The sequence below is a fragment of the Erinaceus europaeus genome, chromosome 3 (genome assembly GCF_950295315.1).
Source record: "Erinaceus europaeus chromosome 3, mEriEur2.1, whole genome shotgun sequence".
Classification (NCBI taxonomy): Eukaryota; Metazoa; Chordata; class Mammalia; order Eulipotyphla; family Erinaceidae; genus Erinaceus; species Erinaceus europaeus.
In genome coordinates this window covers 88,295,530-88,319,016 of record NC_080164.1, presented here as the reverse complement: position 1 = coordinate 88,319,016, position 23,487 = coordinate 88,295,530, and the positions used below count along the sequence as shown (strand labels likewise).

Here is a 23,487-nt window from a genome sequence, read left to right as displayed (position 1 = left end):
GTCATTTACAGGGCTGTGTCCTAGCCCACCACTCAGCCAGTCTCTGCCACTCAATCTTTATTCTTCTTCTTTTGCTACCAGGGTTATTGTGGGGGCTCAGTGCCTGCACTTCTCTACCATGTCTGGTGGCCATTGTTTTCTTTTTGCCTCCAGGGTTATCGAGGCTCAGTGCCAACACTACAAATCCACTACTCCTGTGGCCATTTGTTCTATTTTATTAGATAAGACAAAGAGAAATTGAGAGAGGAGGGGGAGAGAAAGAGATACCTGCAGACCTTCTTCACTGCTTGTGAAGTGACCCCCCGCCACAGGTGGTGAGCTGGGGGCTCAAACCAGGATCCTTGAGCGGGTCCTTGTGTTCCGTACTATGTGTGCTTAACCTGGTGCACCACCACCCAAGCTCCTCTTTCCCCCATGGCCATTGTTTTCTCCTTCTCCATCTACTTTTTTTTTTCTTTTTGTAAAGTATGAGAGATAGGGACAAATAAAAAGTAAGACTCCTGCAACACTGTTCCACCACTTTTGAAACTTTCCCCTGCAGGTGGAGACTGGGAGCTTGCACCCAAGTCCGTGTACATGATAACATGTGCACTGTACCTTGAGGAAGCCATCACCCAGCCCCTGCCACTCAGCTTTGAGAAGCTGGGGTATAAAATTATATAAGAATACAGTTGTGCTAGGTTGCTAGCACAGAATTGAACATCTTCAGAGTAGTATAGCACTTGATAGATACTAGTTTTAGGAGAAGCTGTTTAGGAGTTAGAATAAGGGCTGGTTTTCGGTTTTCATTTTCTATTAGATGTGAGGAAGCCTTCGGCTTGTTTGAATGACTTCATGAGTTCGTTACACCTTAGGAGAACGCTCTAACTACCTCCCCCCCACAGACCCCCCCCCCCCCCATGCAACTGTCATTAGCCCCTTCTGCTTAGGAGCAAAAAGAACCACACAGTCAGTACAGGTCTGCCTACCTGTCAGACAGCTCAGGTTTTCTGGACTGTGAAAACATCTCCAAACTGATTCCTGGTACTTTCTTTAAACACACACTCAAAATACATTTCATGCACCTGCCTTTCAATTAAAATTTGAAGTAGAGGAGCAGGGTGGTGGTGCACCTGGTTGAATGTGCAAGGTCCTAGGTCCGAGACCCCGGTCCCCTCCTGCAGGGGGGAAAGCTTAGTGAGTGGTGAAGCAGGGCTTCAGGTCTCTCTCTGTCTCTCTCCCTCTCTATATTCCCTTCCCCTCTCAATTTCTGGCTGTCTCTATCCAATAAATAAATAAAGATAATAATTTTTTTTTAATTTGAAGTACAGGAAGTACTTCTTGCCATGGTGTCAGGTTACTATGCAAAGAAATATCCTAACAGTCCTGTGTCCTTGTAACCATGTTCTCTGTGCCTTTCCTTCCAGTTCTGCCCCTTTTATAAGGCCCAGTTGATTTTTTTTTTCTATGTCAGTGAAAATCTCACCCAAAAGGGGGAAAACAGAAATCAAATCACAGCTCTGTTTGCTCTTTTATCAAAACTCTGAAATCTGGTTATTGTTCTTGTCCTCCTCACTTCCCCTGATTTGGACATTAGTCTTGAGTTGTTGGTGTGTATGTAGATGGGATAGGGACTCCAAGTTACAGAAAGAAATGAAACTGAACAGCTTTCTAAGTGGGTGGTTGCCCGGCCAGGCTGATCGTCTGACCCCCTTGGGAAAGCTCTTTACTAGTCCAGATTCCTGGGATACTCTCCTGAATTTTTAATTAAGCCATTCTCTGTGGAAAACCATTGTTAAAAATGGCATTGCTGGGAGTCAGGGAGTAAGTAGCACAACAGGTTAAGCACACATGGCACAAAACACAAGGACCAGCATAAGGATCCTGGTTCGAGCCCCCTGCTCCCCACCTGCAGAGGAGTCACTTCACAGGCAGTAAAGCAAGTCTGCAGGTGTCTATCTTGCTCTCCCCTCTCTGCCTTCCCCTCCTCTCTCCATTTCTCTCTGTCCTATCCAACAACGACATCAATAACAACAACAATAATAACTACAACAATAAAACAAGGGCAACAAAAAGAAATAAATATTTAAAAAATGGCATTACTAATGGAGGACATTGCAGCCATCAGTAACACTTGTTTGTTGGGGGCGGAGAGAGGTAGTGGTACACCAGCATAGAGCACATGTTACCATGTGCTAAGACCAGGGTTCAAGCTCCCAACCCCCTCTGCAGGTGGAGCAGTACTGCAGGCATCACTCTTTCTCTACCTCAGCTGCATCCCACACCCTTGACATTTTTATCTTTCTCTATCATAAAAAGAGGAAGGAAGGAAGGAAGGAAGGAAGGAAGGAAGGAAGGAAGGAAGGAAGGAAGGAAGGTGAAAGAGATTCATTGTGTACCAGCAATAAACCTTGCAGGAAAAAAAAGTACTTGTTTATTAGAAAGAACTCTATGTAGGTTTCTATCCTTTTGTTCCTGAATGATTTGAAAACCAAATGAATACCAGAGTGGGGCCAAGGCACACCAAGTTAAGCACAAATACCATCATGTTCAAGGACCCAGGTTCAAGCCCCCCACTCCCATCTACAGGTATTTATCTTTTTTTTCTATCTTCCCTCCCCTTTCAATTTATCTCCGTTCTATCAACTTTAATAGGAGAAAAAAAAAAAAAAAAAAGGAAAATGCCCTCCAGGAGCCGTGGATTCGTAGTGCCAGCACCAAGTTCCAGTGATAATTCTGGCAGCAAAAAAAAGTAAAATTAAATAAAATTAAAAAGTGAATACTATTTGAGTTCACTGATTGATGAGTATCTGGCAAGCAGAGATGTGGGTAAAAGGAAACTCCTGGAGCCTCATTTCAGTTTTGTAGAATAGAAAGGTCTCTTTTGCTGTTGCCTCTGGCTCATAGTAGCCAGAGCATGGAAGAGCTTCCTGATGGGCACTTCTGTGATGTCAGCTCAGCGCCCACATCAAGGTGCTGGCACAGCCAGCCCTTTCCAGGATTCTCAGCATCGACTGGGCTGAGTCATGGGTCAGTTAGCTTCCTGTCAGCTTGCCTCTTTCAGTCCTTCAAGCCTGTAAAGGCAAGTAGGTGCTTTCTCCTCCTACTGGGAGTCAGGAAGCATCACCTGGGAATATCATCGAACAGCCTTCAGTGTTGGTGTCATCCATGACAGCCTCTTGCAACAGCTTAGTTCAGATGTCACCCAGCTCACAAATACTGGTTATCTTTATTGATTCTGAATCAGCCAAACCCCAATTCACATTCTGCCTCCTCTTTGAAGCCTCACTGCATAATCTGTAAAGATCTCTCCTTCCCTCAGCTTTTGAGTATACAGCCTTGTTATTTCTCATTGTCCTGGAGGCTAGAATGGAGGCTAGAAGTCTAAGGGCAAAAGGTCAACAAAATCGGATGTGGGCCCTCCTACAGCTCACAAGCTTCTTGTTATATCCTTGTGTGATAGATAGAAAGCATTAGACTATCCCTGTGCACCCTTTCATAGAGACAAATCCCACTGTAATCTAATAAGGCACTAATCTCATGAGGGTGGACCCTTATAATGTGGTCACCTACCAAAGACCCTAACTACTTGCACTATTACATTTAGGGTTTCAGCGTAAATCATAAAGAGGGCAACAAAGAGATTTATATACCAATAGGAAAGCAGTATCGAAGACTGTCTTTCTCTTATGAGAGTTTGGGCTGGCTTTCAGGAAATGGCCTACAGATGTCCCCTCATCTTTGAAGGACACACCTATCACAGGGGTCTGAAAGGTGTTTGGTTTGGTTCTGAGAAACCAGACTTCAAATTTCCTGGGAGTTGATTGGCCTCACTCTATATTATGTTAGACCAAGGTTAGAAATATGGGTTGTCCTGGGATTGGAAAGGATATCCCAGTAGGTGGTAAAAGTCAAGCAGGTAACTCTATGCAGAGTTGGAAACCCAGGTTGAGTTGGTATTTTTTTTTTAATTTTATTTATTTACTAGATAGAGACAGAGAGAAATTGAGAAGGGAAGATAGAGAGGGAGAGACAGACACCTGTAGCCCTACTTCACCACTCGTGAAGCTTCCCCCTGCAGGTGGGGACCAGGGGCTTAAACCCAGGTCCTTGTGCACTATAATGTGTGCATTTAACCAGGTGCACCACCACCTGGTCCCTGGGTTGGTCTTTTGATGAAGTAAACTGTGGCACCAGACAGCAGTTTTCACCAATGCCCAGCTGATTCACCTGTTCCTCTAATACTGTTTTGTATTTTTCAGATCCAGGATATCAGTGTGGAAACTGAAGACAACAAAGAGAAGAAATCCGCCAAGGATGCATTGCTGTTGTGGTGCCAGATGAAGACAGCTGGGTGAGTGTGAACTCTAAGGGCATTAGGGACGGTTTCTCTCGGGACTGAGTTCCACTGTGGTCATCACTTCAAAAGGTGTTGACAAGTCTCTTCTCCGCTGTTTCCGCTGAGAAGTCTTGTTAACTCACAGGCAGGCGACACACTGACATTTCAGCAAGCACTTGGAATAGAAGGAGTTCCGATTGACATTCTAGACCTGCCATCTCCTTAATCACTCTTCATTAAGGAAGCACCAGAAGACAGTATGTCTTAAATTTTAAAACCCTAAAACCATTTTTAGAGGTAGCATCCACAATATTTAAAATAAACAATCACCAATTTATCTTCCATTTAATTTCTACTGCTTTGCAAAACTTTGTGCAGTAAGTGTAAAAGTGATCTTTACTCATTATCTGTCTCCATTCTCCTCTTTTTTTTATTTTGTTTTTTTTTTTTTTAACTGTCACCAGGGTTATTGCTGGGGCTTTATGTCAGCACTATGAATCCACCCACTACTCCTGGTAGCCCTTTTTTTTTTCTTTTGGCCTCCAGGGCTATCGCTGGGGCTTGGTGCCTGCACTACATACAAATCCACTGCTTCTGTGGCCAACTTATTTATTTATTTACTTTTATAGGGCAGCAAGAGAAATTGAGAGGGGAGGGAAAGATAGAGAGGAAGAGAGAAAGATAGACACTTGCAGACCTTCTTCATCGTTTGTGAAGCAACCTTCCCACTGCAGGTGGAATACCGGGGGGTTTAACTGGGATCCTTGAGGTCCTTGAGCTTTGTACTATGTGCGCTTAACCTAGTGCACTACCACTCAGCACCCTTCTTTTCTGTTCTTTATTGGGGAAGATAGAGAGAAATTGAGAGAGGAGGAGGAGATAGGGAGAGCAAAAGACACCTGAAGATCGACCTGCTTCACTACTTGTAAAGTATCCCATCCTCCCTGAAGATGGGAAGTGGGGGCTTGAATCCTGGTTCTTGTGCATAGTAATATGTGTGCTTAAATGGGTGCGCCACTGCCCAGCCCACTCCCCTTCCCCCCCCTTTTTTTTTCATTTTTCCATTCTCCTTCACACTCCATTAAAGTTACAATGAGGACCTTTTAGAGAGCTGCATTTTTTTTTCTGTTTACTTATTGAAATTGTCAAGGCTTGGAAATGTTTATTGAGAAATGATTTTATACCAAGTTAATTGGAAAAGTTCTAGCAGAACTACTTGAAGGGCAGCTGTAACTAATGGACACAGTCAGTCAACAAGTATAGGAACCACCAACAGCGTCCGACTTTAAAAGGGAAATGAATCAGGAAGGACTTTTTAAATCAATCACAGACGCAATTCTTAGTTATCATTAGTTGTTATTGATCATCAGTGCAGTGTAGAATAACTAACTGCTTGATTGAGAGGATAATTTCAGACATAGGGATGTTTTTCAAGGTAGTTGATACACACATATATTACATCTAATTAAGTGTGTAGTGTTGCATGAGCTTTCGGTGACGACCTCACCCAGAGCAGCAAAACATATAAATTGGAAGCTGAGTGACATGAAGCTTTGAGGCTGATGCCTATCTTGGTGGAATAAAAGGCCAGTTGGGGGATGGGGGAGGGGCCAGGCAGTAGCACGGCGGTTTAAGCGCACATGGTGCAAAGCTCAAGGACTGGCTTAGGGATCCCAGTTCAAGCCCCCTCGCTCCCTACCTGCAGGGGGGTCGCTTCACAAGTGGTGAAGCAGGTCTGCAGGTGTCTATCTTTCTCTCCCCTCTCTGTCTTCCCCTCCTCTATCCATTTCTCTCTGTCCTATCCAACAGCAATGACAGCAGTAACAACAACAACAACAATAAAACAACCAGGGCAACAAAAGGGAAAAAAAAGCCTCCAGGAGCAATGGATTTGTGGTGCAGCCACTGAGCCCCAGCAATAACCCTGGAGGCAAAAAAAAAAAAAAAAAGGCCAGTGGAAGCAAACTCTAGAGAGGCATCCCAGCTATTTGCACTTTTCCACTTAGTAATACTAGTGATTTTTTAATCGACAACAATTCTCATCTCTTGTCTGACTCAACCAAGGGAGAAAAGTCACAAGAACGTGCTTTTTTCCCATTGTTTTTATTACTAATGATTTAACAGTGGCTTAGAAAAATTAAAAGGCTTCATGGGCATATTTTCCTGCCTACATACAGGCATGTGTGCTCCACGAATGATTTTTTTTTTTCTTACCTTACAGCAAGATGAAATTGAGCTCATAATTTGCTCTACCTCGATTATCTGTATCCACTGATGTTCATTGCTTCAGATCATTAGTTTTCTTATTGTTGTCACGGGGGTCTCACTGCTCCAGGCCAGCTTTCGCAGGTGGACAAAGGGAAAGGCACCGCAGCACCAAGGCTGCCTTCAGTGTGGTTCCAGGCCAGTCTTGAACCTAAGTCATGGTCATGACACCACAAGCACACTATCTACTTGGTCTGCTTTGGATTTCTAAGCTTACATTGTCTTCACTCTGCATTTGGTAAAATTACATAGATCTTTTCTTTTCTTTCTTTTTTTTAAATTATCTTTATTTATTTATTGGATAGAGAGAGCCAGAAATCATGAGGGAAGGGGGAGATTGAGAGGGAGAGAGACAAAGAGATACCTGTAGCCCTGCTTCACCACTTACAAAGCTTTCCTCCTGTAGGTGGGGACCACGGGCTTGAACCTGGGTGCTTCATACCGTAATATGTGCTGTCAACCAGGTGTGCCACCCAGCTGCAATTATATAGACCTTTATTTGGTAATCCTGCTGCTTTTGTGTTGTATTTTGCTTTAACAGGTACCCCAATGTCAACATTCACAACTTTACCACTAGCTGGAGGGACGGCATGGCCTTCAATGCACTGATACACAAACACAGGTGAGCTCTTAAGAAACCGCAGTGGCTGGAGGTAGGAGGCTTATAGTTTCCTGTAGCAAACCTGGGTGACTCTTGATCTTCATAGCCATCATTTTAGATGTTGTGCCGCAATGGAGTTTCCTGCATTTCATGTGAGGAAAATTCAAGAGAAAATATAAATTCTCCCAAACTAACACACAGACACACATACACACACACACACACACACACACACACACACACACCCCTTTGGGTCTGCCTTTTTTTTTTATTAGTGATTTAATAATGATTGACCAAGATTGTGAGATAAAAGAGGTACAATTCTATATAATTCCCACCACTAGAGTACCATATACTCTCCCCTCCACTGGAAGGGTCTCTAGTCTCCATCCCTCTGAGAGTATGGACCAAAGATCTTTATGGGGTGCAGAAGGTGGGAGGTCTGGCTTCTGTAATTGCTTCTCTGCTGGACATGGGTGTTGGCAGGTCAGTCTATACCCCAGCCTGTTTCTGTCTTTCCCTAGTGGGGCAGGGCTCTGGAGAGGTGAGGTTCCACATGCTTGGTGAGGTCATCTGCTCAGAGACGTCAGGTTGGCATCATGGTAGCATCTACAACTAGTTGGCTGAAAAGTATTAACATATAAAGCAGACCAAATTGTTTAATAATCCAGAACCCAAAGGTAAAAAAAAGCAGATGAGATTTGAGGTCTTTATGTTGGAAAAAGCTACGAAGTCTATTTTAGTAAACTTTGAAGTTGTTTATTCAGAAGTCACCTTGCATTGTTGTGTTCTATTCTTGTCCTATATAGGCCTGACCTGATAGATTTTGATAAACTGAAGAAATCCAATGCACACTACAATTTGCAGAATGCATTTAACCTGGCAGAACAGCACCTCGGCCTCACTAAGCTCTTGGACCCTGAGGGTAAGGACATGAGGGATAAAAGTTGGGATCCCGGTTCAAACCCCCAGCTCCCCACCTGTAGGGGAGTCGCTTCACAGGTGGTCAAGCCGGTCTGCAGGTGTCCATCTTTCTCTTCCCCCTCTGTCCTCCCCTCCTCTCCATTTCTTTCTGTCCTGTCAAACAACGAACGACATCAACAACAACAATAATAACCACAACAGGGCTACAACAACAAGGGCCACCAGAAAGAAAGAAAGAAAGAGAGAAAGAAAGAAAGAAAGAAAGAAAGAAAGAAAGAAAGAAAGAAAGAAAGAAAGAAAGAAAGAAAGAAAGAAAGTTGTGCGTCTGAGCCAACAGCGAGGAAGCTAGTATGAAATCTGCTTCTGTGTCTGTCTTGTGTACATGTTGCACTTGGGGAAATATCCAGGGAAGTGGGGCTCAGTTTTGGTGTGGGAATGAGTTGAGGACTGTTCAAAGAATCATATTTGTAAAGGCCTTCAGAGATAGGTGTGATTTAAAGGCTAAGAGACTTGTATGATGAGCAAAAGTTCAACACCAGGAAAGACAGTGGCATGTTTGGGGATTCACAGTTCTTTGGCAGTTGGGTTTAGAGTAACAGTGTGAAATGTCACTGCAAAGACAAGTGGTGCCCAACAGGTCACAAGTTTTTCAGGATATTCATCAGGCAGTACAAAAATATTTTAGTAGCTAAGCTCAAAGAAGAGAACCTGGCATAAACTCTTTTAATTGCTTAAATTTTTTTCCTTTCGCTTTCATTAAATAACTAGAACATTTAATAGCATTATACCAAATGATAACATTTCAGAGGTATAATTTCACATCCACCTATGGTATATGTGAGACTCACCACAGCCTCCTTCTAAGCCTCCCTCACTCCCCCAACCCCCCAACCACCACAGTTGTCACGATGTACAAGAGACAGTTTGGACACCACTACTTTTGCAGGTTCATTTACTTTAGTCTTCTAGATTCCTTACCTGAGTAAAATCATCTGGTAGTTGTCCTTCGCCACTTGATGTGTTTCAAGTGGCATTGCCACCTCCAGTTCTGTCCATCCTGTCCCAACTGGTACAGTCTTGCCTTTTTAATTAATTAATTAATTTTGTTTATTTACTAATGAGAGGGATAGGAGGAGAGAAGGAAAGAGAACCAGAGAATTACTCTGCTGCATGTGCTGCTGGGGATTGAACTCTGGACCTCATGCTTGAGAGTCCAATGATTTATCTACTGTGCCACCTCCCAGACCACTCTTTTTTTTTAATATTTATTTTATGTATTCCCTTTTGTTGCCCTTGTTGTTTTATTGTTGTAGTTATTATTGTTGTTGTCGTTGTTGGATAGGACAGAGAAATGGAGAGAGGAGGGGAAGACAGAGAGGGGGAGAGAAAGACAGACACCTGCCGATCTGCTTCACTGCCTGTGAAGCGACTCCCCTGCAGGTGGGGAGCCGGGGTTCGAACCGGGATCCTTATGCCGGTCCTTGTGCTTTGCGCCACCTGCGCTTAACCCGCTGCGCTACAGCCCGACTCCCCCAGACCACTCTTTTTTGTTTTTTATTTTAAGTAATGTTCCACTGAATGTATGTCCCATAATTTCCTTACCCACTCCCCTGTGTGGTGTGGTTTGTAATGTGCGAGATTGGAAGCAGAGGCTTCCTTAGGGGGCTCTGCAGTGTCTGCTTAGTGACAGAAAAGGAGACCCTGAGGGTGGGAGAAAGAATAAAACAGCCTCTTGTGAAGACTGCCTGCTTGGAGGCACATTGCCACTTCTCTCCATGGAACTGCTCTCTCCCTCCTGGTGGGCTTCTGGAGTAGAACCACACACACACAGAGACGGCTGGGGGGGCGGGGGGGGGCGGGTCTCCTTCAGGCTTAAGCTACCTCCCTTAGCCCAAGTGGAGGCTTTACATTAGCAAGGCAGGCAGTCACAGGCACTTTATCTGACTTTTGAGAGAAAGGATTAGAATATTTAAAAGCTGGATTTTTAGAGAGCCTCTCGTCTAGGAGCAAAAATTAGAAAACTGTGTGAGTGAAAGTTGAAAAGTTTCTCTAAACAGAGAACAGGAAGTTTAACTTCCCAAGGGCAGATGGAGGCTGTGAGGCTGCCCAGCAGACCTCTGCTGTATTCCAATGCATCAGGTCACTAATATGTTTGCCACAGGAAGCTGAGATAAAAGCATCTTTGTGCCAACGCATTAAATGATTTCTCGATATAAAAAGAAACAAACAAAAATACCCCAAAATTCTTAGGCTTTGTTACGTCTTTGTACTTAACCTCTCCTTTACTATGGGAATTTGTAGTCCTGTCCTAGCTCTTTGTAATTTGATGAAACCTACACACACACAAATTCTGGGGAGTGGGGTTGGGAAATAGAGACTGAGAGAAATTGAGAAGGAAGGAGTGTGGGAGAGAGACACCTCCCGCCCTGCTTCACTGCTCATGAAGCTTCCCCCCCCCCAACAAATAAGGACAGAGGGCTTGAACCTGAGTCCCTGCACATTGTAACATACATGATCTTCCAAATATTTGCTGCATAGTCCTCACGACAGAAATCCTTAGTGGTTTACTCTCTAGGTCATCGTTCTGATTACTTTTCATTTTGAAAAGGGGATTGATTTCCCAGGTCAGAATAGATAGCAAACTAAAGCGAGGCCATTGATGTCACTTAGCCTGTGGGTTTCATCTTAATTATTAGTTATCCACTGCCCCTACAGAACAGCAAACTTTAAAATACAAGTTTGAGGGGTCAGGTGGTAGTGTACCTGATTAAGCATACACATTACAGTGTACGGCAGGTTTAAGCCCCTGGCCCCCACCTGCAGGGAGTAAGCTTCATGAGTAGTGCAGCACTACTGCAAGTGTCTCCCTCTCTCCTCTCTCTCTTTTTTTCTGTCCTTATAAAAAAAAAAGTATTTTTAAGAATACTGCATTTAAGTAATACAAAAAAATTTAAATTAAAAAATTGTTTGTCAGCATTCTTTACTTATCAAATTGCATATACGATCAGGTCTTGGGGCTGGGTGGTGGCTCACCTGGTTAAGTGCACATATTATAATGTCTAAGGACCCAGATTCAAGCCCTCAGTCCCCACCTGCAAGGGGTAGAGTTTCACAAGTAGTGAAACAGTGCTGCAGGTATCTCCCTGGCTCTCTCCCTCTTCCCTCTCAATTTCTGGCTGTCTCTGTCCAATACAAAAAATAAAGATAATTTTTAAAAAATAAATAAGACCAGGTCTTTTTTCTTTGGCTTTCTCCAGTTTTCTCTTGTTGAGCACACCTTGACGTGGCTGAACAGATAAAAGAGTTGGCAACAGGGTCCCTAGATTGCGAATAGTAGGTCCTTACCCCTCTACCACTGACTCCCTGAGTGACACCAAGCAGGCAGCTTTGTAGCACTGAGCCTGAGTGTTGTCACCTTTAATGTGAGAGGAGCAGTCCTGCCTCACAAAGAGCTGCAGGGAGGATGGGCCTGTGGGTGCTTGTGTGATGCATTTGAAAAAGAACCTGAATCACCAAATAGGAGTCTCCCTCTGAATTCTCAGTCTGTCCCACTTGCATTCAGTAGTTGACTTACGATTGGCATAGCTCTAAGACTGACCGTCTTCCCTCATCTGCTGTTTCCCTCAGTGAATACTGACTGGTGATCCACCTTCTACAAGACAGCACACTAGGAATCTGGTCAGTGATATCACATAACACACCAGTGGTCTTAACCCTCAGAACTTAGTCTGCACAATAGATGAAACATGCATAAGCAGTTACAGCTCTTGGCGGATAGTGGACCATGTGTCCATATAAACAAAAGTCTCTAAGGGAGCAGAGGAGACACACAGTGATCCTAGCAATGGGATATCAGAAACGACTCTGTTAGATTGTTAGACTCCTGAACTCAACCTTGAAGGATAGGCAGGTGTTAAGTAGAAAAAAGGCCGTTTTAGGTAAAGGGAAGCTCCGTGTAAAGGACAAGCAGGACTGGAGTTGCATATATGAGGACTTGGTGGCTAGTCCCATTTTAGTTGAGACACAGAAGCTGAGAAAAAGCAATAAGCTATAAGATTAAAAATGTCAGGAGTCAGGTGGTAGTCAGGCGGTAGCGCAGTGGGGTAAGCACACATGCAAGCTCAAGGACCAGTGTGAGGATCCCAGTTGGAGCCCCCGGCTCCCCACCTGCAGGGCACTCGGCTTCACAGGCGGTGAAGCAGGTCTACAGGTATCATTCTTTCTCTCCCCCTCTCTGTCTTCCCCTCCTCTCTCCATTTCTCTCTGTCCTATCCAACAATGATGACTTCAGTAACAACAATACTAACTACAACAACAATAAAAACAACAGGGGCAACAAAAAGGAAAAATAAATAAATATTAAAAATCTTTTTTAAAAAAATATTAGAAATGTCTAGGACAGCAATTGGCAGTTTAGGAAACTAGATAACTATGCAGTGGGAGGAAAGGTATGACAAGTTCTATAGAGGCCTTCATGTCGTTATTCAGACTGTAGGGTGCTCTGGAGAAGTTTCAAACAAGGAAGACATTTGTAACTATGCTGCTGAAAGCTCAGTTAGGTACAGTGTGAAGTGCAAAACACAAATGAGTTAGGCTATACAAGAACCTGTTGATGATCTGGTTATTTGACCATGAGAATGAGTCACAACTGGCCAGCAGGATTCCTTAAATAGAATCCGCTAAACTCAGACTCAGTGACTCACTCAGTGGAGATAGGTAACAGGGAGATAAAAATTTGCAAGGACTGAATGACTGGGAAGAATTCTGGTGTCATGAGCAGAAATAAAGAGGCAGGAAGTTCAGATCCATTTGGGGAGTGAATGGGGGTCAGCAAGGAGGTGTACCGAGTTCATCTGGGTACTAGCCTCCATGCTAACTAACAATTTAATGGAACTCTTACTGCATTATATTTAGTTCTCTGTAATCAATTTCATATGTATTTTGCCTTCTTAGTTGCCTGAGGTCTTATAGAAGAGATTCTGTTGTGTCCTTATTGATAAAGAAAATTTGGAGGGCCGGGTGGTGGTGCACCTGTTTGAGCACACATATTATAATGCACAATGACTCAGGTTCAAGCCCCTGGTCCCCACCTGCAGGGAAAGCTTCACAAGTGGTGACAGAGGACTGCAGGTCACTCTCTGTCCTTCTCCCTCTCTGTCACCCCCTTCCTCTTGATTTCTGATAGTCTCTACCTAATAAGTAAAGATAATAAAAAAGCGTGAGAATTTATACAACTAGCAGATGATGGTCCCACCCACATCGTCCGTATAGCTTATGCATCAGTGACAAATTACCCAGCACCAAAAGTGAAGATGAAGATGGCTCCTGATACCCTGGGGGTGGTGTCACGACCGATGGACTAAACAGCTGTTCTCTCTATCACAGATATCAGTGTGGACCACCCTGATGAGAAGTCTATTATCACTTACGTGGTCACGTACTACCACTACTTCTCTAAAATGAAGGCCTTGGCTGTTGAAGGAAAACGAATTGGAAAGGTGAGCTCATGCCAGTGCTTTCAGGTTGTGAGATATAATTAAGGTCTGCGCCACTGGGCACCTTGTTCTCCTGTGCGTTGGAAAGCCAGCAGGCGGAAGCCTCCTCATCCTGAAGAGTAACAGGAAGTAAAAGTGACTGCAGTACTTAGAAAGGGCTAGGAAGTAGACCCAATAGACAGCCTACCTGCCTTATCATGCACTAGGCCCGATTTCAAGTCCTCATACCACATGGAAGTACCATGGCACTGGGGGTATCTCCATGAGTAGTGGAGCAGTCTTAGTAAATCTCCCCCTACCCTCTCTCTGTCTCTTCCCCCTGTCACCCTCTCCCTTGCCTCTCCACCCCCTCATCCCACCCCCCAATTTGAACTTTTATCATTACAGTTGTTTTAATATGAGCTCTGCTGAGCTTATGGTGGTAACAGTATTGAACCTGGGACCACGAAACTTCAGGTTCATTATTTTCCATAACCATTATGCTGTCTTTTAAGCCTTGGAATTTAAAAAGAAAACAGGATTAGACTGAGAGAAGTAGACATCTGCGTATTCAAAACCCAACTTCAATGTAAAAAAGTGTGTGTATGTATATATATATATATATATATAGAGAGAGAGAGAGAGAGAGAGGAAGAAGAAGAAAGAAGAAGGAGAAGGAGAAGAAGAAGAAGAAGAAAATATTTAGAAGGGGCCAGGTGGTGACACACCTGGTTGAGTGCACATTTTATAATGCACAAGGACCCAAGTTTGAGCCCCTAGTCCACAACTATAAGGGGAAAGCTTTTGCGAGTGGTGAAGCAGTGCTACAGTTGTCTGTCTCTCTACCTCCCCCTTCCCTCTCAATTTCTGGCTCTCTACCCAACAAGTAAATAAAGATAATTTAAATAAATATATATATTGGAGGGGATCCTCAAACCCAGAAGTACCACTTTCCTCAACCTTATCTGAAAACTGGATACTGAAAATGTGATTGAGTTGACTAATGTGATGGGCGTGCAAGCCTACTTACACTTAACACAGTTGAAAGACTTTAACCTGCCAGCTTTTTCAAAACACTTCAGACCAAATGACACTTCCTTTCCATTGAGATGGAACAGAAAACTCATGGGATCAGACCAACCATGATAGAATGCTCTAGGGTTTTGGGAAGTTAAGCACCAGCAGCCCCATCTAGATTCCTAAGTCTTTTGCCTAGAATTGAGAGCTTACAGAACCGATTATAGTTGAGTTAAGCTTCACTGCTTCCAAGTCATGGCCACAGTCTGAGTGCCTCTTAACAGATGGTTCCTAGAGTTGAAAATGCTGATGCCAGAGGGACCTACAATGGCTGGGAGCCTGTCATTAACTGTGTGTGTGTGTTCATGGGAGGCTGCAGCTATGTTTCCCTTCTGTGGGGAGATGATCTCACTCTTCCAACTCTTCTTTTACAGGTGCTTGACAATGCTATTGAAACAGAAAAAATGATTGAAAAGTATGAATCACTTGCCTCTGACCTCCTGGAGTGGATCGAACAAACAATCATCATTTTGAACAACCGCAAATTTGCCAATTCACTGGTCGGGGTTCAGCAGCAGCTTCAGGCATTCAACACATACCGCACTGTGGAGAAGCCACCCAAGTAAGATGCAAATCGAGATGCCTGGCCATTAATGGGGAGTGGGGGGGTGGTGAGTAGATCAGTGTAGCTGGCAGCCCCTTGCCTCATCTGATTCCTTGGTGTTGAGATTTATTACATTCTGTCCTCTCTGAGTCGCTGCCTGATTGAGTGCGCCTATGGCAAACATGAGGCTCTGGAATCCTCCTAAATGGCACAGTGCAGGTTTCTCATCCTTTATTCAAAGCACTTGTGCCAAATGTGTTTCAGAACCTCATATTTTTTGGATTTTAGAAAACTGGTACAACTGGGAGTCGGGTGGTGGCGCAGTGGGTTAAGAGCACGTGATGCAAAGCATAAGGACCTGTGTAAGGATCCCGGTTCGAGCTCCTGGCTCCCCACCTGTAAGGGAGTTGCTTCACAAGCAGTGAAGCAGGTCTGCAGGTGTCTGTCTTTCTCTCCCCCTCTCTGTCTTCCCCTTCTCTCTCTATTTCTCTCTGTCGTGTCCAACAACAATGACAGCAATAACAACAACAACAATAACTACAACAACAATAAAAAGAAAAAAAGAAAAGAAAACTAGTACAACTGTCATAAATTTTTAAGATTCCAGGTCAATCTGGGGCAACAGTCTGTAATCAAGCCCACTAATAAAGCTTTTCCACGTTATGTGCATACTACCTTAGATTGCACACACACAAAAAGACAAATAGTTTCATCAGTCTGGCTCAAGTTCTGATGGCCCCCCCCGTTAGATTTTTTTAATAGATTTTTTTCTAGTATTTAAAAAAATATTTTATTAATTTTATTTCTGAGAGATATACACAGAGAAAGACACGCAGAGAGAAACACCAGAACACTGCTCAGCTCTGGTTTATGGTGGTGTGGGTTATAGAAACTGGGTCTTTGGAGCCTCAGGTATGAGAGTCTGTTTGCTTGACCATTATGCTTTCTACCCCACCCCAGAGCTAGAGCTTTCACATATTTTTTAAAACGCACAATTATCAAATAAGGATTGTTGACCATATTCTTATCATTGCTCATTACAGTTTGGAAAGTAATTTCTTCTTTTTTCTGCCAACTTTATTCAGTTGTGAATTCCTTGCTGAGGTCTCTGAAACACAGTCTGCATTATGTTAGGGAACTGTTTTTGAAAATGGAAAAACCCTGGGCTGTGTTCCTTGAATGAAGTGAGTCCAGTCTATCATCCAAGTTTTAGGACCTAAATGGTGACTAAGGTAATTGACAGAAGGGTGGTATCATGTGTCCTCCCAGTACAAACCTCAGCAACAACAAACAATCACCAAAAAAAAAAAAAAAAAAGCCAACAGTATAGCACATTTTGAGGTCTGCAGTACTTAAAAAATAACCTACAGCAACACAGGAATTTCTCCAACACGCATTTCACATAGATCATGCCGTAGACACACTGCTCTTCAAGCTGTGGGGCTATGCTAAGTGTTTTTTTTTTTTCTTCCCCAAAAGCAAGGGAGTTCTATCTCTCGGGCAACAAAATGTAGTGACTGGGGCTCTTCTTTGCTTAGATTTACCGAGAAGGGGAACTTGGAAGTGCTGCTCTTCACTATCCAGAGCAAGATGAGGGCCAACAACCAGAAGGTCTACATGCCCCGGGAGGGGAAGCTCATCTCTGATATTAACAAGGTAAAGCCATCCCTCGAGCTGCTGTGTGGGTCAGGGCCAGTCACTAGGTCTTGATTGCTGAGAGGACAGGAAAGTGAAGGGGCTCGGCTCACTGCCACCTGCTGGCCAGGCGTGTAGGGGGCAGCCTATCAGAGATTGGAGGGCATCTGGGAATGTCAGCTCTTCTCTAACTAAGCCTTGGTGCAGCCTATTTCTTGTGACACCCAGTTACACCACAGCACTGAAGCCTCCTCTGAGGCAGTGGCAGCTGGGAAAAGCAATATATCTAGATTCTTTTAAGAGGACTTTTTTCTTTAAATATGAAGTAAGGCTTATTTCACAGAAATGAAATTATTGTAGACAAAGTAATCTGGATCCTTGTAGGGTGGGGGTAATACTGCAATGTGAATTAAAAAGAAGCGAGTCACTAGAGAAAATTTGGGGGGGAGCTGATTCATAGAGGAGTGGGAGATGGAAAATTTTAATTTCTTTCAAGAAAAATAAAATAGTTTGACAATCAGTATTGTTTAATCATTTTTCTCTCAAAGAAATAAATTATTTTTTCTTAATTTTTATTTATTTTGAGTCACGCCCTACCTGGATTTGGTCACTATCCGGGGTGCTCTTCTCAGAAAGATAGAGACAGAGGGAGACACACCCCAGCATGAGCTGGGCTTGAACCTAGGCCATGTGCATGGCAAAGCAGACAGACTATTCAAGTGAGCTGTTTTGCCCTCCTTCATTTAAGTATTTTAGTTCTTGGGGTCATGGAAAAAGGCTTTTAGACTGTGGGTCTGAGGACCCCAATTCGGTCCCCAGCACCACCGTAAGTTGGAGCTGATCAATTTTCTGGTTGGAAAAAAATGGAACAGGCCAGGTATTGACATACTTGGTTGTGTGCCCATGTTACAACATGCAAGGACCTGGGTTCAAACTCCTGATCCCCACCTGCAGGGGGAAAACTTCCCAAGTGAAAAAGCAGGGCTGCAGATGTCTCTCTGTCTCTCTTCCTCTCTATCTCCCCTTTCCCTCTCAGTTTCTGACTGTCTCTATCCAATAAATAAAGATAATAATAATAATAACTTACTGCTTCATGTCTGTCAGCTGATTTCGTTTTCCAAATACAATACAGGACTTTTAGATTTAGATAAGAAAGAGTGTTCCCATGAGGTTAAACTAAGAGAAAACGTTTTTTCCTTTCTCGGCTTAAAGAGTCATAGGAGGAGCCGGGTGTGGCACACCTGGTTGAGAGCAAGTTACAGTGTACAAGGACCCAGTCACCATCTGCAGGGGGAAAGCTTCACAACTGGTGAAGCATTGCTGCAGATGTCTCTCTGTCTCTTTGTCTCTCTCTATCTCCCCCTATTCTCTCAGTTTCTGACTGTCACTATCGAGTAAATAAAGATAATTTTTTTTAAAAAATTGTTTAAAAAAAGAGTTATAGGGTTTCCCTTTTACGTTTTCAGACCTTTTTTTTTTTAGAAATATTCTCTATTGACTATAACTGAGGATAGTACCTTGCACGTTTTGGAAAGCAATCTCTTTGGTTTGTTTCTTTAAACTTCTGTAGGCCTGGGAAAGACTGGAAAAAGCAGAACACGAAAGAGAACTGGCCCTGCGGAATGAGCTCATACGACAGGAGAAACTGGAACAGCTTGCCCGCAGATTTGATCGGAAGGCAGCTATGAGAGAAACATGGCTGAGCGAAAACCAGCGCCTCGTGTCTCAGGTGCTGCTCCAGACACACCTAGAGAGGCTGCTCCCGGGGCATGATGGGAGCACAGCTGCACACAAGCTCCATAGACAGCTGCTTATCAGAATCAGTCTGACAATGTGGCATCACTGCTGTCTTGCCTACTTCCCATCATGACAATGTTTACATTGTTAATGCACTTTCTCTCCATTTGTCTTGCTTTTCCTAGATTTGGAAGCAGCTCAAGCAGGACTTGGTTAGAGGCTGTGAGTGTGCATGAACCACTCACATTTACGTAATTTTTAAAGATTCCTTCTTGCCTTCAGTCTCTGAACTATCTTCAAGGCAATCCTGAAGTAAAGAAAAATGGCTTTCTCTTCAGCTCAGCTCCCCATAAACAATTGTCTGTTCTGGTTTTCTAAATCAGTTGCTAATGTGAGCCAGATGGAACTGTGCTGACTTGCTATGTTTGGGGAAGACATAAGAGCCATGTTTCCAGGGTGTTGGGTAAAGCAAGAGAGTACAGGGGTTGGGGCTTCAGAGTTAGTGTTTTGACTCTAGAACTACCAAGGATTAAAGTGCACACTGAGGACTCTAGCTCTGCCCTCCCTTTCTCTATCCCATATGGATCACTCTTTTCATGCTCCCTCTTTTTCTCTTTGATTTCTCTGCAGGACAACTTTGGGTTTGACCTTCCTGCAGTCGAGGCGGCCACAAAGAAGCACGAGGCCATTGAAACAGACATTGCAGCCTACGAGGAGCGTGTGCAGGCCGTGGTGGCTGTGGCCAGGGAGCTGGAGGCTGAGAACTACCATGACATCAAGCGCATCACCGCCAGGAAGGACAATGTCATCCGGCTCTGGGAGTACCTGCTGGAACTGCTCCGGGCACGGAGGCAGCGTCTTGAGATGAATCTGGGGCTGCAGAAGATATTCCAGGAAATGCTCTACATTATGGACTGGATGGATGAAATGAAGGTAAGATCTCACTGAAAAGAACCCAGAACTGTTCCAATCAGGCTTTTTTTCCAGGACCTGCCCACCATTCCCCAACATTCAGGGACACCACTGCACCCACTACCTACCACAGATACCCCTATTACCTGCACCCTGTAACACTGAAAAAGGACCCACATTGCCCTGGGCAGAAAGCTCAGCCCACTTATGAATTAGGTGAGATGTTAAATGTGGCCAGTTTGTAACAAGACACATTCTGAAGCGGGAGGTCTCCTGTGACTTAGATATAATTGAGATTTATTCCATTTTAGGAAATTAGTCAGGTTGTAGTTTTCTGGGGTTTTAGTAAAGTTGAGCCTTCCTTCCTTCTTTGTCTTTTAAGGATTTATCTTTTAGTGAGAACAGAGAACTAGGGGCTGGGTGATGGTGCACCTGGTTGAGTGCACATATTATAGTGTACAAGCACTTGAGTTTGAGCCCTGGTCCCCACCTGCAGGGCAAGAGCTTTGCAAGTGGTGAAACAGCATGCAGGTGTTTCTCTGTCTCTTCCTTTCTATCACCCCTTCCCTCTTGATTTCTGGCTGTATCTATTCAATAAATAAAAATAATTTAAAAAAAGAAAGAAAAGAGAACCAAAACATCACATGCAATGCCAGGAATTAAATTGGACAACTTGTGCTTGAGAGTCTAGTTCTTTCCAACTGCACCACCTTCTTTTCCTTTTTTTTTGCCTCTAAAGATCGCTGGAGCTCTGTGCCGGCACTATGAATCCACTGCTTCTGGTGGCCATTTTTTTCCATTTTATTGGATAGAACAGAGAAATTGAGATATGAGGGGGGAGGACAAAGGGTCGAGAGGAAGATAGACACCTGCAAACATACTTCACTACTTGTGAAGAGTCTCCCCTGCAGGTGGGGAACAGGGGGCTTGAACCTATGTCCTCGCACTTAGTACTATGTGCACTTAAACAACTGCACCACCACCTGGCCCCCCAGAGCTAGCTTTTCCAGCTTACTGGCTCTCATATGGGGAGAAGGCCCACACAGGTAATGTGGGCAGGTTGGAGAGAAAGTGTAGTGTGGACAGAGCAGCCAAAGTTCCCATTGTGAAGGCTGGTGTGGTTTGATTACCTTAGGACTCATACTTCCTCCTTGAATTCAGACCACATATGGCTATAGTGAGAACTAAGTGCACTAATAATTCAGTGCTGGTTGGAAATGGCTGTCAATGCCAATTTGTATTTCCTCCTGTTATTGTCCATCCTGAACAAACTTGCAAGCTTTTACCCTCCCAAGAAGACCTGCCATTGTGCCATAGTCCCATGTCAACTTCCATGTCAACAGTCCTCTTATACAGGTCATGGGGTGCTTCTTTGTGTTGAGCATTTCCCAGCTGGGAGGCTTTTGCCCATGAAGCTAGAACAGAACAAAGCAATTTTCAGATGCAGTATGAAGCTTCTATATCTCAGCATGCTCTGTTCTTAAAGCTTGACCTTAGGGAAGGGGTTTCCTGCCTGGGATATGTGAGCCCTCATCTGCTAACCTCTTAAGCTGTTCATGGCAGAGGGGCATGGTCAGCTGATATCCATCACTTTTTCCATGTAATGTCTCTTAGGTTTATAGTGTCCTCAGGTATAAGCTGTCTTGACCTCTGAAAAGAGAAATGTCCATAAAATCTAGCAGAAGGGTGTTTTTTATTTTATTAGTTATGCACAACATAATTCAGATGGACTATGGATTTTTTTTCCCCCAGAAGTATGAGTGAAGTAGAAATTCCATTTAAAGAAGTTGTGAAATGAGGCCTCTAAATTTGGCTGGTTGAACAAACAAAAGAGAATGGTAACAGTTTCAAACTTAAAGCCAAAGAAGTTGACCTGGGTAGATAGCATAATGGCTATGCAAAAAGACTCTGTGCTCCCACGTTCAATCCCCAGCACCACCATAGGCCAGAGCTGAGCAGCCTCGGGGAGCCCAGTGTTCCCTTAGTGGTTTTCCCCTTCTCTTTTTTTCTTTCTTTCTTTCTTTCTTTCTTTCTTTCTTTCTTTCTTTCTTTCTTTCTCTCTACTTCTTTCTGGTGTTTCTTAGTGTTTATTTGTCTTGTATATTCCTTTTAGATGAATCTTGGTTTATTTATTAAGTCTCCATTGATAGTGTTTCAGGTTTGTTTTGTTTTGCTCACCACCGTTTCCTTCTAAAGATGCAGGGAGAATGACTGACCAGAGAGAGGGTGCAGGTTGGTTGTCGGCTCTTGGCTCGTCCAAAGATTGCAGTAGTCTACCAGTCTATACTCAAAGATGTCCTTTCCTTTGCCTCCACGTACAGGTGCTATTACTATCTCAAGACTACGGCAAACACTTGCTTGGTGTGGAAGACCTATTACAGAAGCATGCCCTGGTTGAAGCTGACATTGGGATCCAGGCAGAACGTGTGAGAGGTGTCAATGCCTCCGCTCAGAAGTTTGCAACCGATGGCGAAGGTGAGGCTGGCCCACTGTAGACATGACCTCTTAAGCACCAGAGGCCCATCTTCATGCAAGTAGCTCAGTTGCATATATAACATAGCAGCTTTTGAAGTTACTAAACCATTATAGCTCCCAGTGTATTTTCTGCTATCATGTTTACATGACATGCTATGAGTTGGCCCTTTGAATTTTTTTTTCTACCAAGGTTATTGCTAGGGTTATTGCTGGATTACTCTTCTGTTCTGTTACCCTTTTTTTTTCTCTTTTTTTTTTTTTTTGCCTCCAGGGTTATCACTGGGGCTCGGTGCCTACACCACGAATCCACTGCTCCTGGAGGCTATTTTTTTTTCTTTTGTTGCCTTGTTGTTTTATTGTTGTTGTGGTTATTATTGTTGTTATTGATGTCGTTGTTGGATAGGACAGGTACAAATGGAAAGAGGAGAAGACAGAAAGGGGGAGAGACAGACACCTTCAGACCTGCTTCACCACTTGTGAAGCAACCCCCTTGTAGGTGAGGAGCCAGGGGCTCAAACCGGGATCTTTTCGCCGGTCCTTGCACTTTGCACTATGTGCACTTAACCTGCTGTGCTATTGCCCAACCCCTCCATTGTCTATTTTTTTTCTTTTTTGCTTAAATTAATCAATTTATTTTATTTAAAAAAGGAGACATTAACAAAACCATAGGATAAGAGGGGTACAGTTCCACACAATTCCCACCACCTGATCTCCATATCCCATCCCCTCCCCTGATAGATTTCCCATTCTCTATCCCTCTGGGAGTATGGACCCACGGTTGTTGTGGGATGCAGAAGGTGGAAGGTCTGGCTTCTGTAATTGCTTCCCTGCTGTACATGGGCATTGACTGATCAATCCATACTCCATTGTCTTTTTTACACTGACTTCTTTTTTTGATAGAAAGGATGTGGAGGAGGAAGTACACCACTCTTTGAGGCTTTTCCCCCCACACATGGGAACCAGGAACTTGCATCTGGTTCCTCACACATGGTACTATGTGCACTCTTATCAGGTGAACCACTACCCAGCTCTCCTGAATGTTTTCACAGTAGCTAGTCACTCTAAAATGTGTGTGTGTTTTCTTAAGAATCTTGGGGTGTTGCTTGGGGTCAAGCGACTTGTTATTGGGCTGTGAAACTTTGCCTAGTGAAACGTTGCTTGAATCTTACCAGCTTGGTGCAGCTGCTAAAGCATCTGTTCATATGCTTATCTGTTTAAAGGATGTTTCAGGGGCAGGTGATGGCACACCTGGTTAAGCACACACTATAGTGCACAACAACCCAGGTTCAAGCCCCTGGTCCCCACCTATAGGAGGAAAGCTTCTCGAGTGGTGAAACAGGGCTGCAGATGTCTCTCTTCCTTTCTATCTTTCTTTCCCCTCTCCATTCTTATCCAATAATAAATAAATACAACTTTTAAAAAAGGGAATATTTGGAAGGATTTGATTGTGCTTCTTAGATTTGAGTAACATTTGCCTTTTTAAAATTACTTGCTTATGAGAAAGGAGAGACAGAGAACCAGAGCA

General features: G+C 43.7%; 1 protein-coding gene across 1 annotated transcript in view; it reads left to right on the top strand.

Moving 5' to 3' along the window:
* Positions 1-23,487, top strand: part of SPTBN1 (spectrin beta, non-erythrocytic 1) — a 173,852-nt gene that overhangs the window by 100,120 nt on the left and 50,245 nt on the right. Inside the window, exons 4-12 of the mRNA XM_060187644.1 lie at positions 4,242-4,333; positions 7,125-7,205; positions 7,994-8,109; positions 13,494-13,606; positions 15,034-15,221; positions 16,742-16,859; positions 18,409-18,567; positions 19,206-19,508; positions 21,809-21,962. Coding sequence (XP_060043627.1) covers positions 4,242-4,333; positions 7,125-7,205; positions 7,994-8,109; positions 13,494-13,606; positions 15,034-15,221; positions 16,742-16,859; positions 18,409-18,567; positions 19,206-19,508; positions 21,809-21,962 — 1,324 coding nt within the window. The remainder of the gene's footprint in view (positions 1-4,241; positions 4,334-7,124; positions 7,206-7,993; positions 8,110-13,493; positions 13,607-15,033; positions 15,222-16,741; positions 16,860-18,408; positions 18,568-19,205; positions 19,509-21,808; positions 21,963-23,487) is intronic.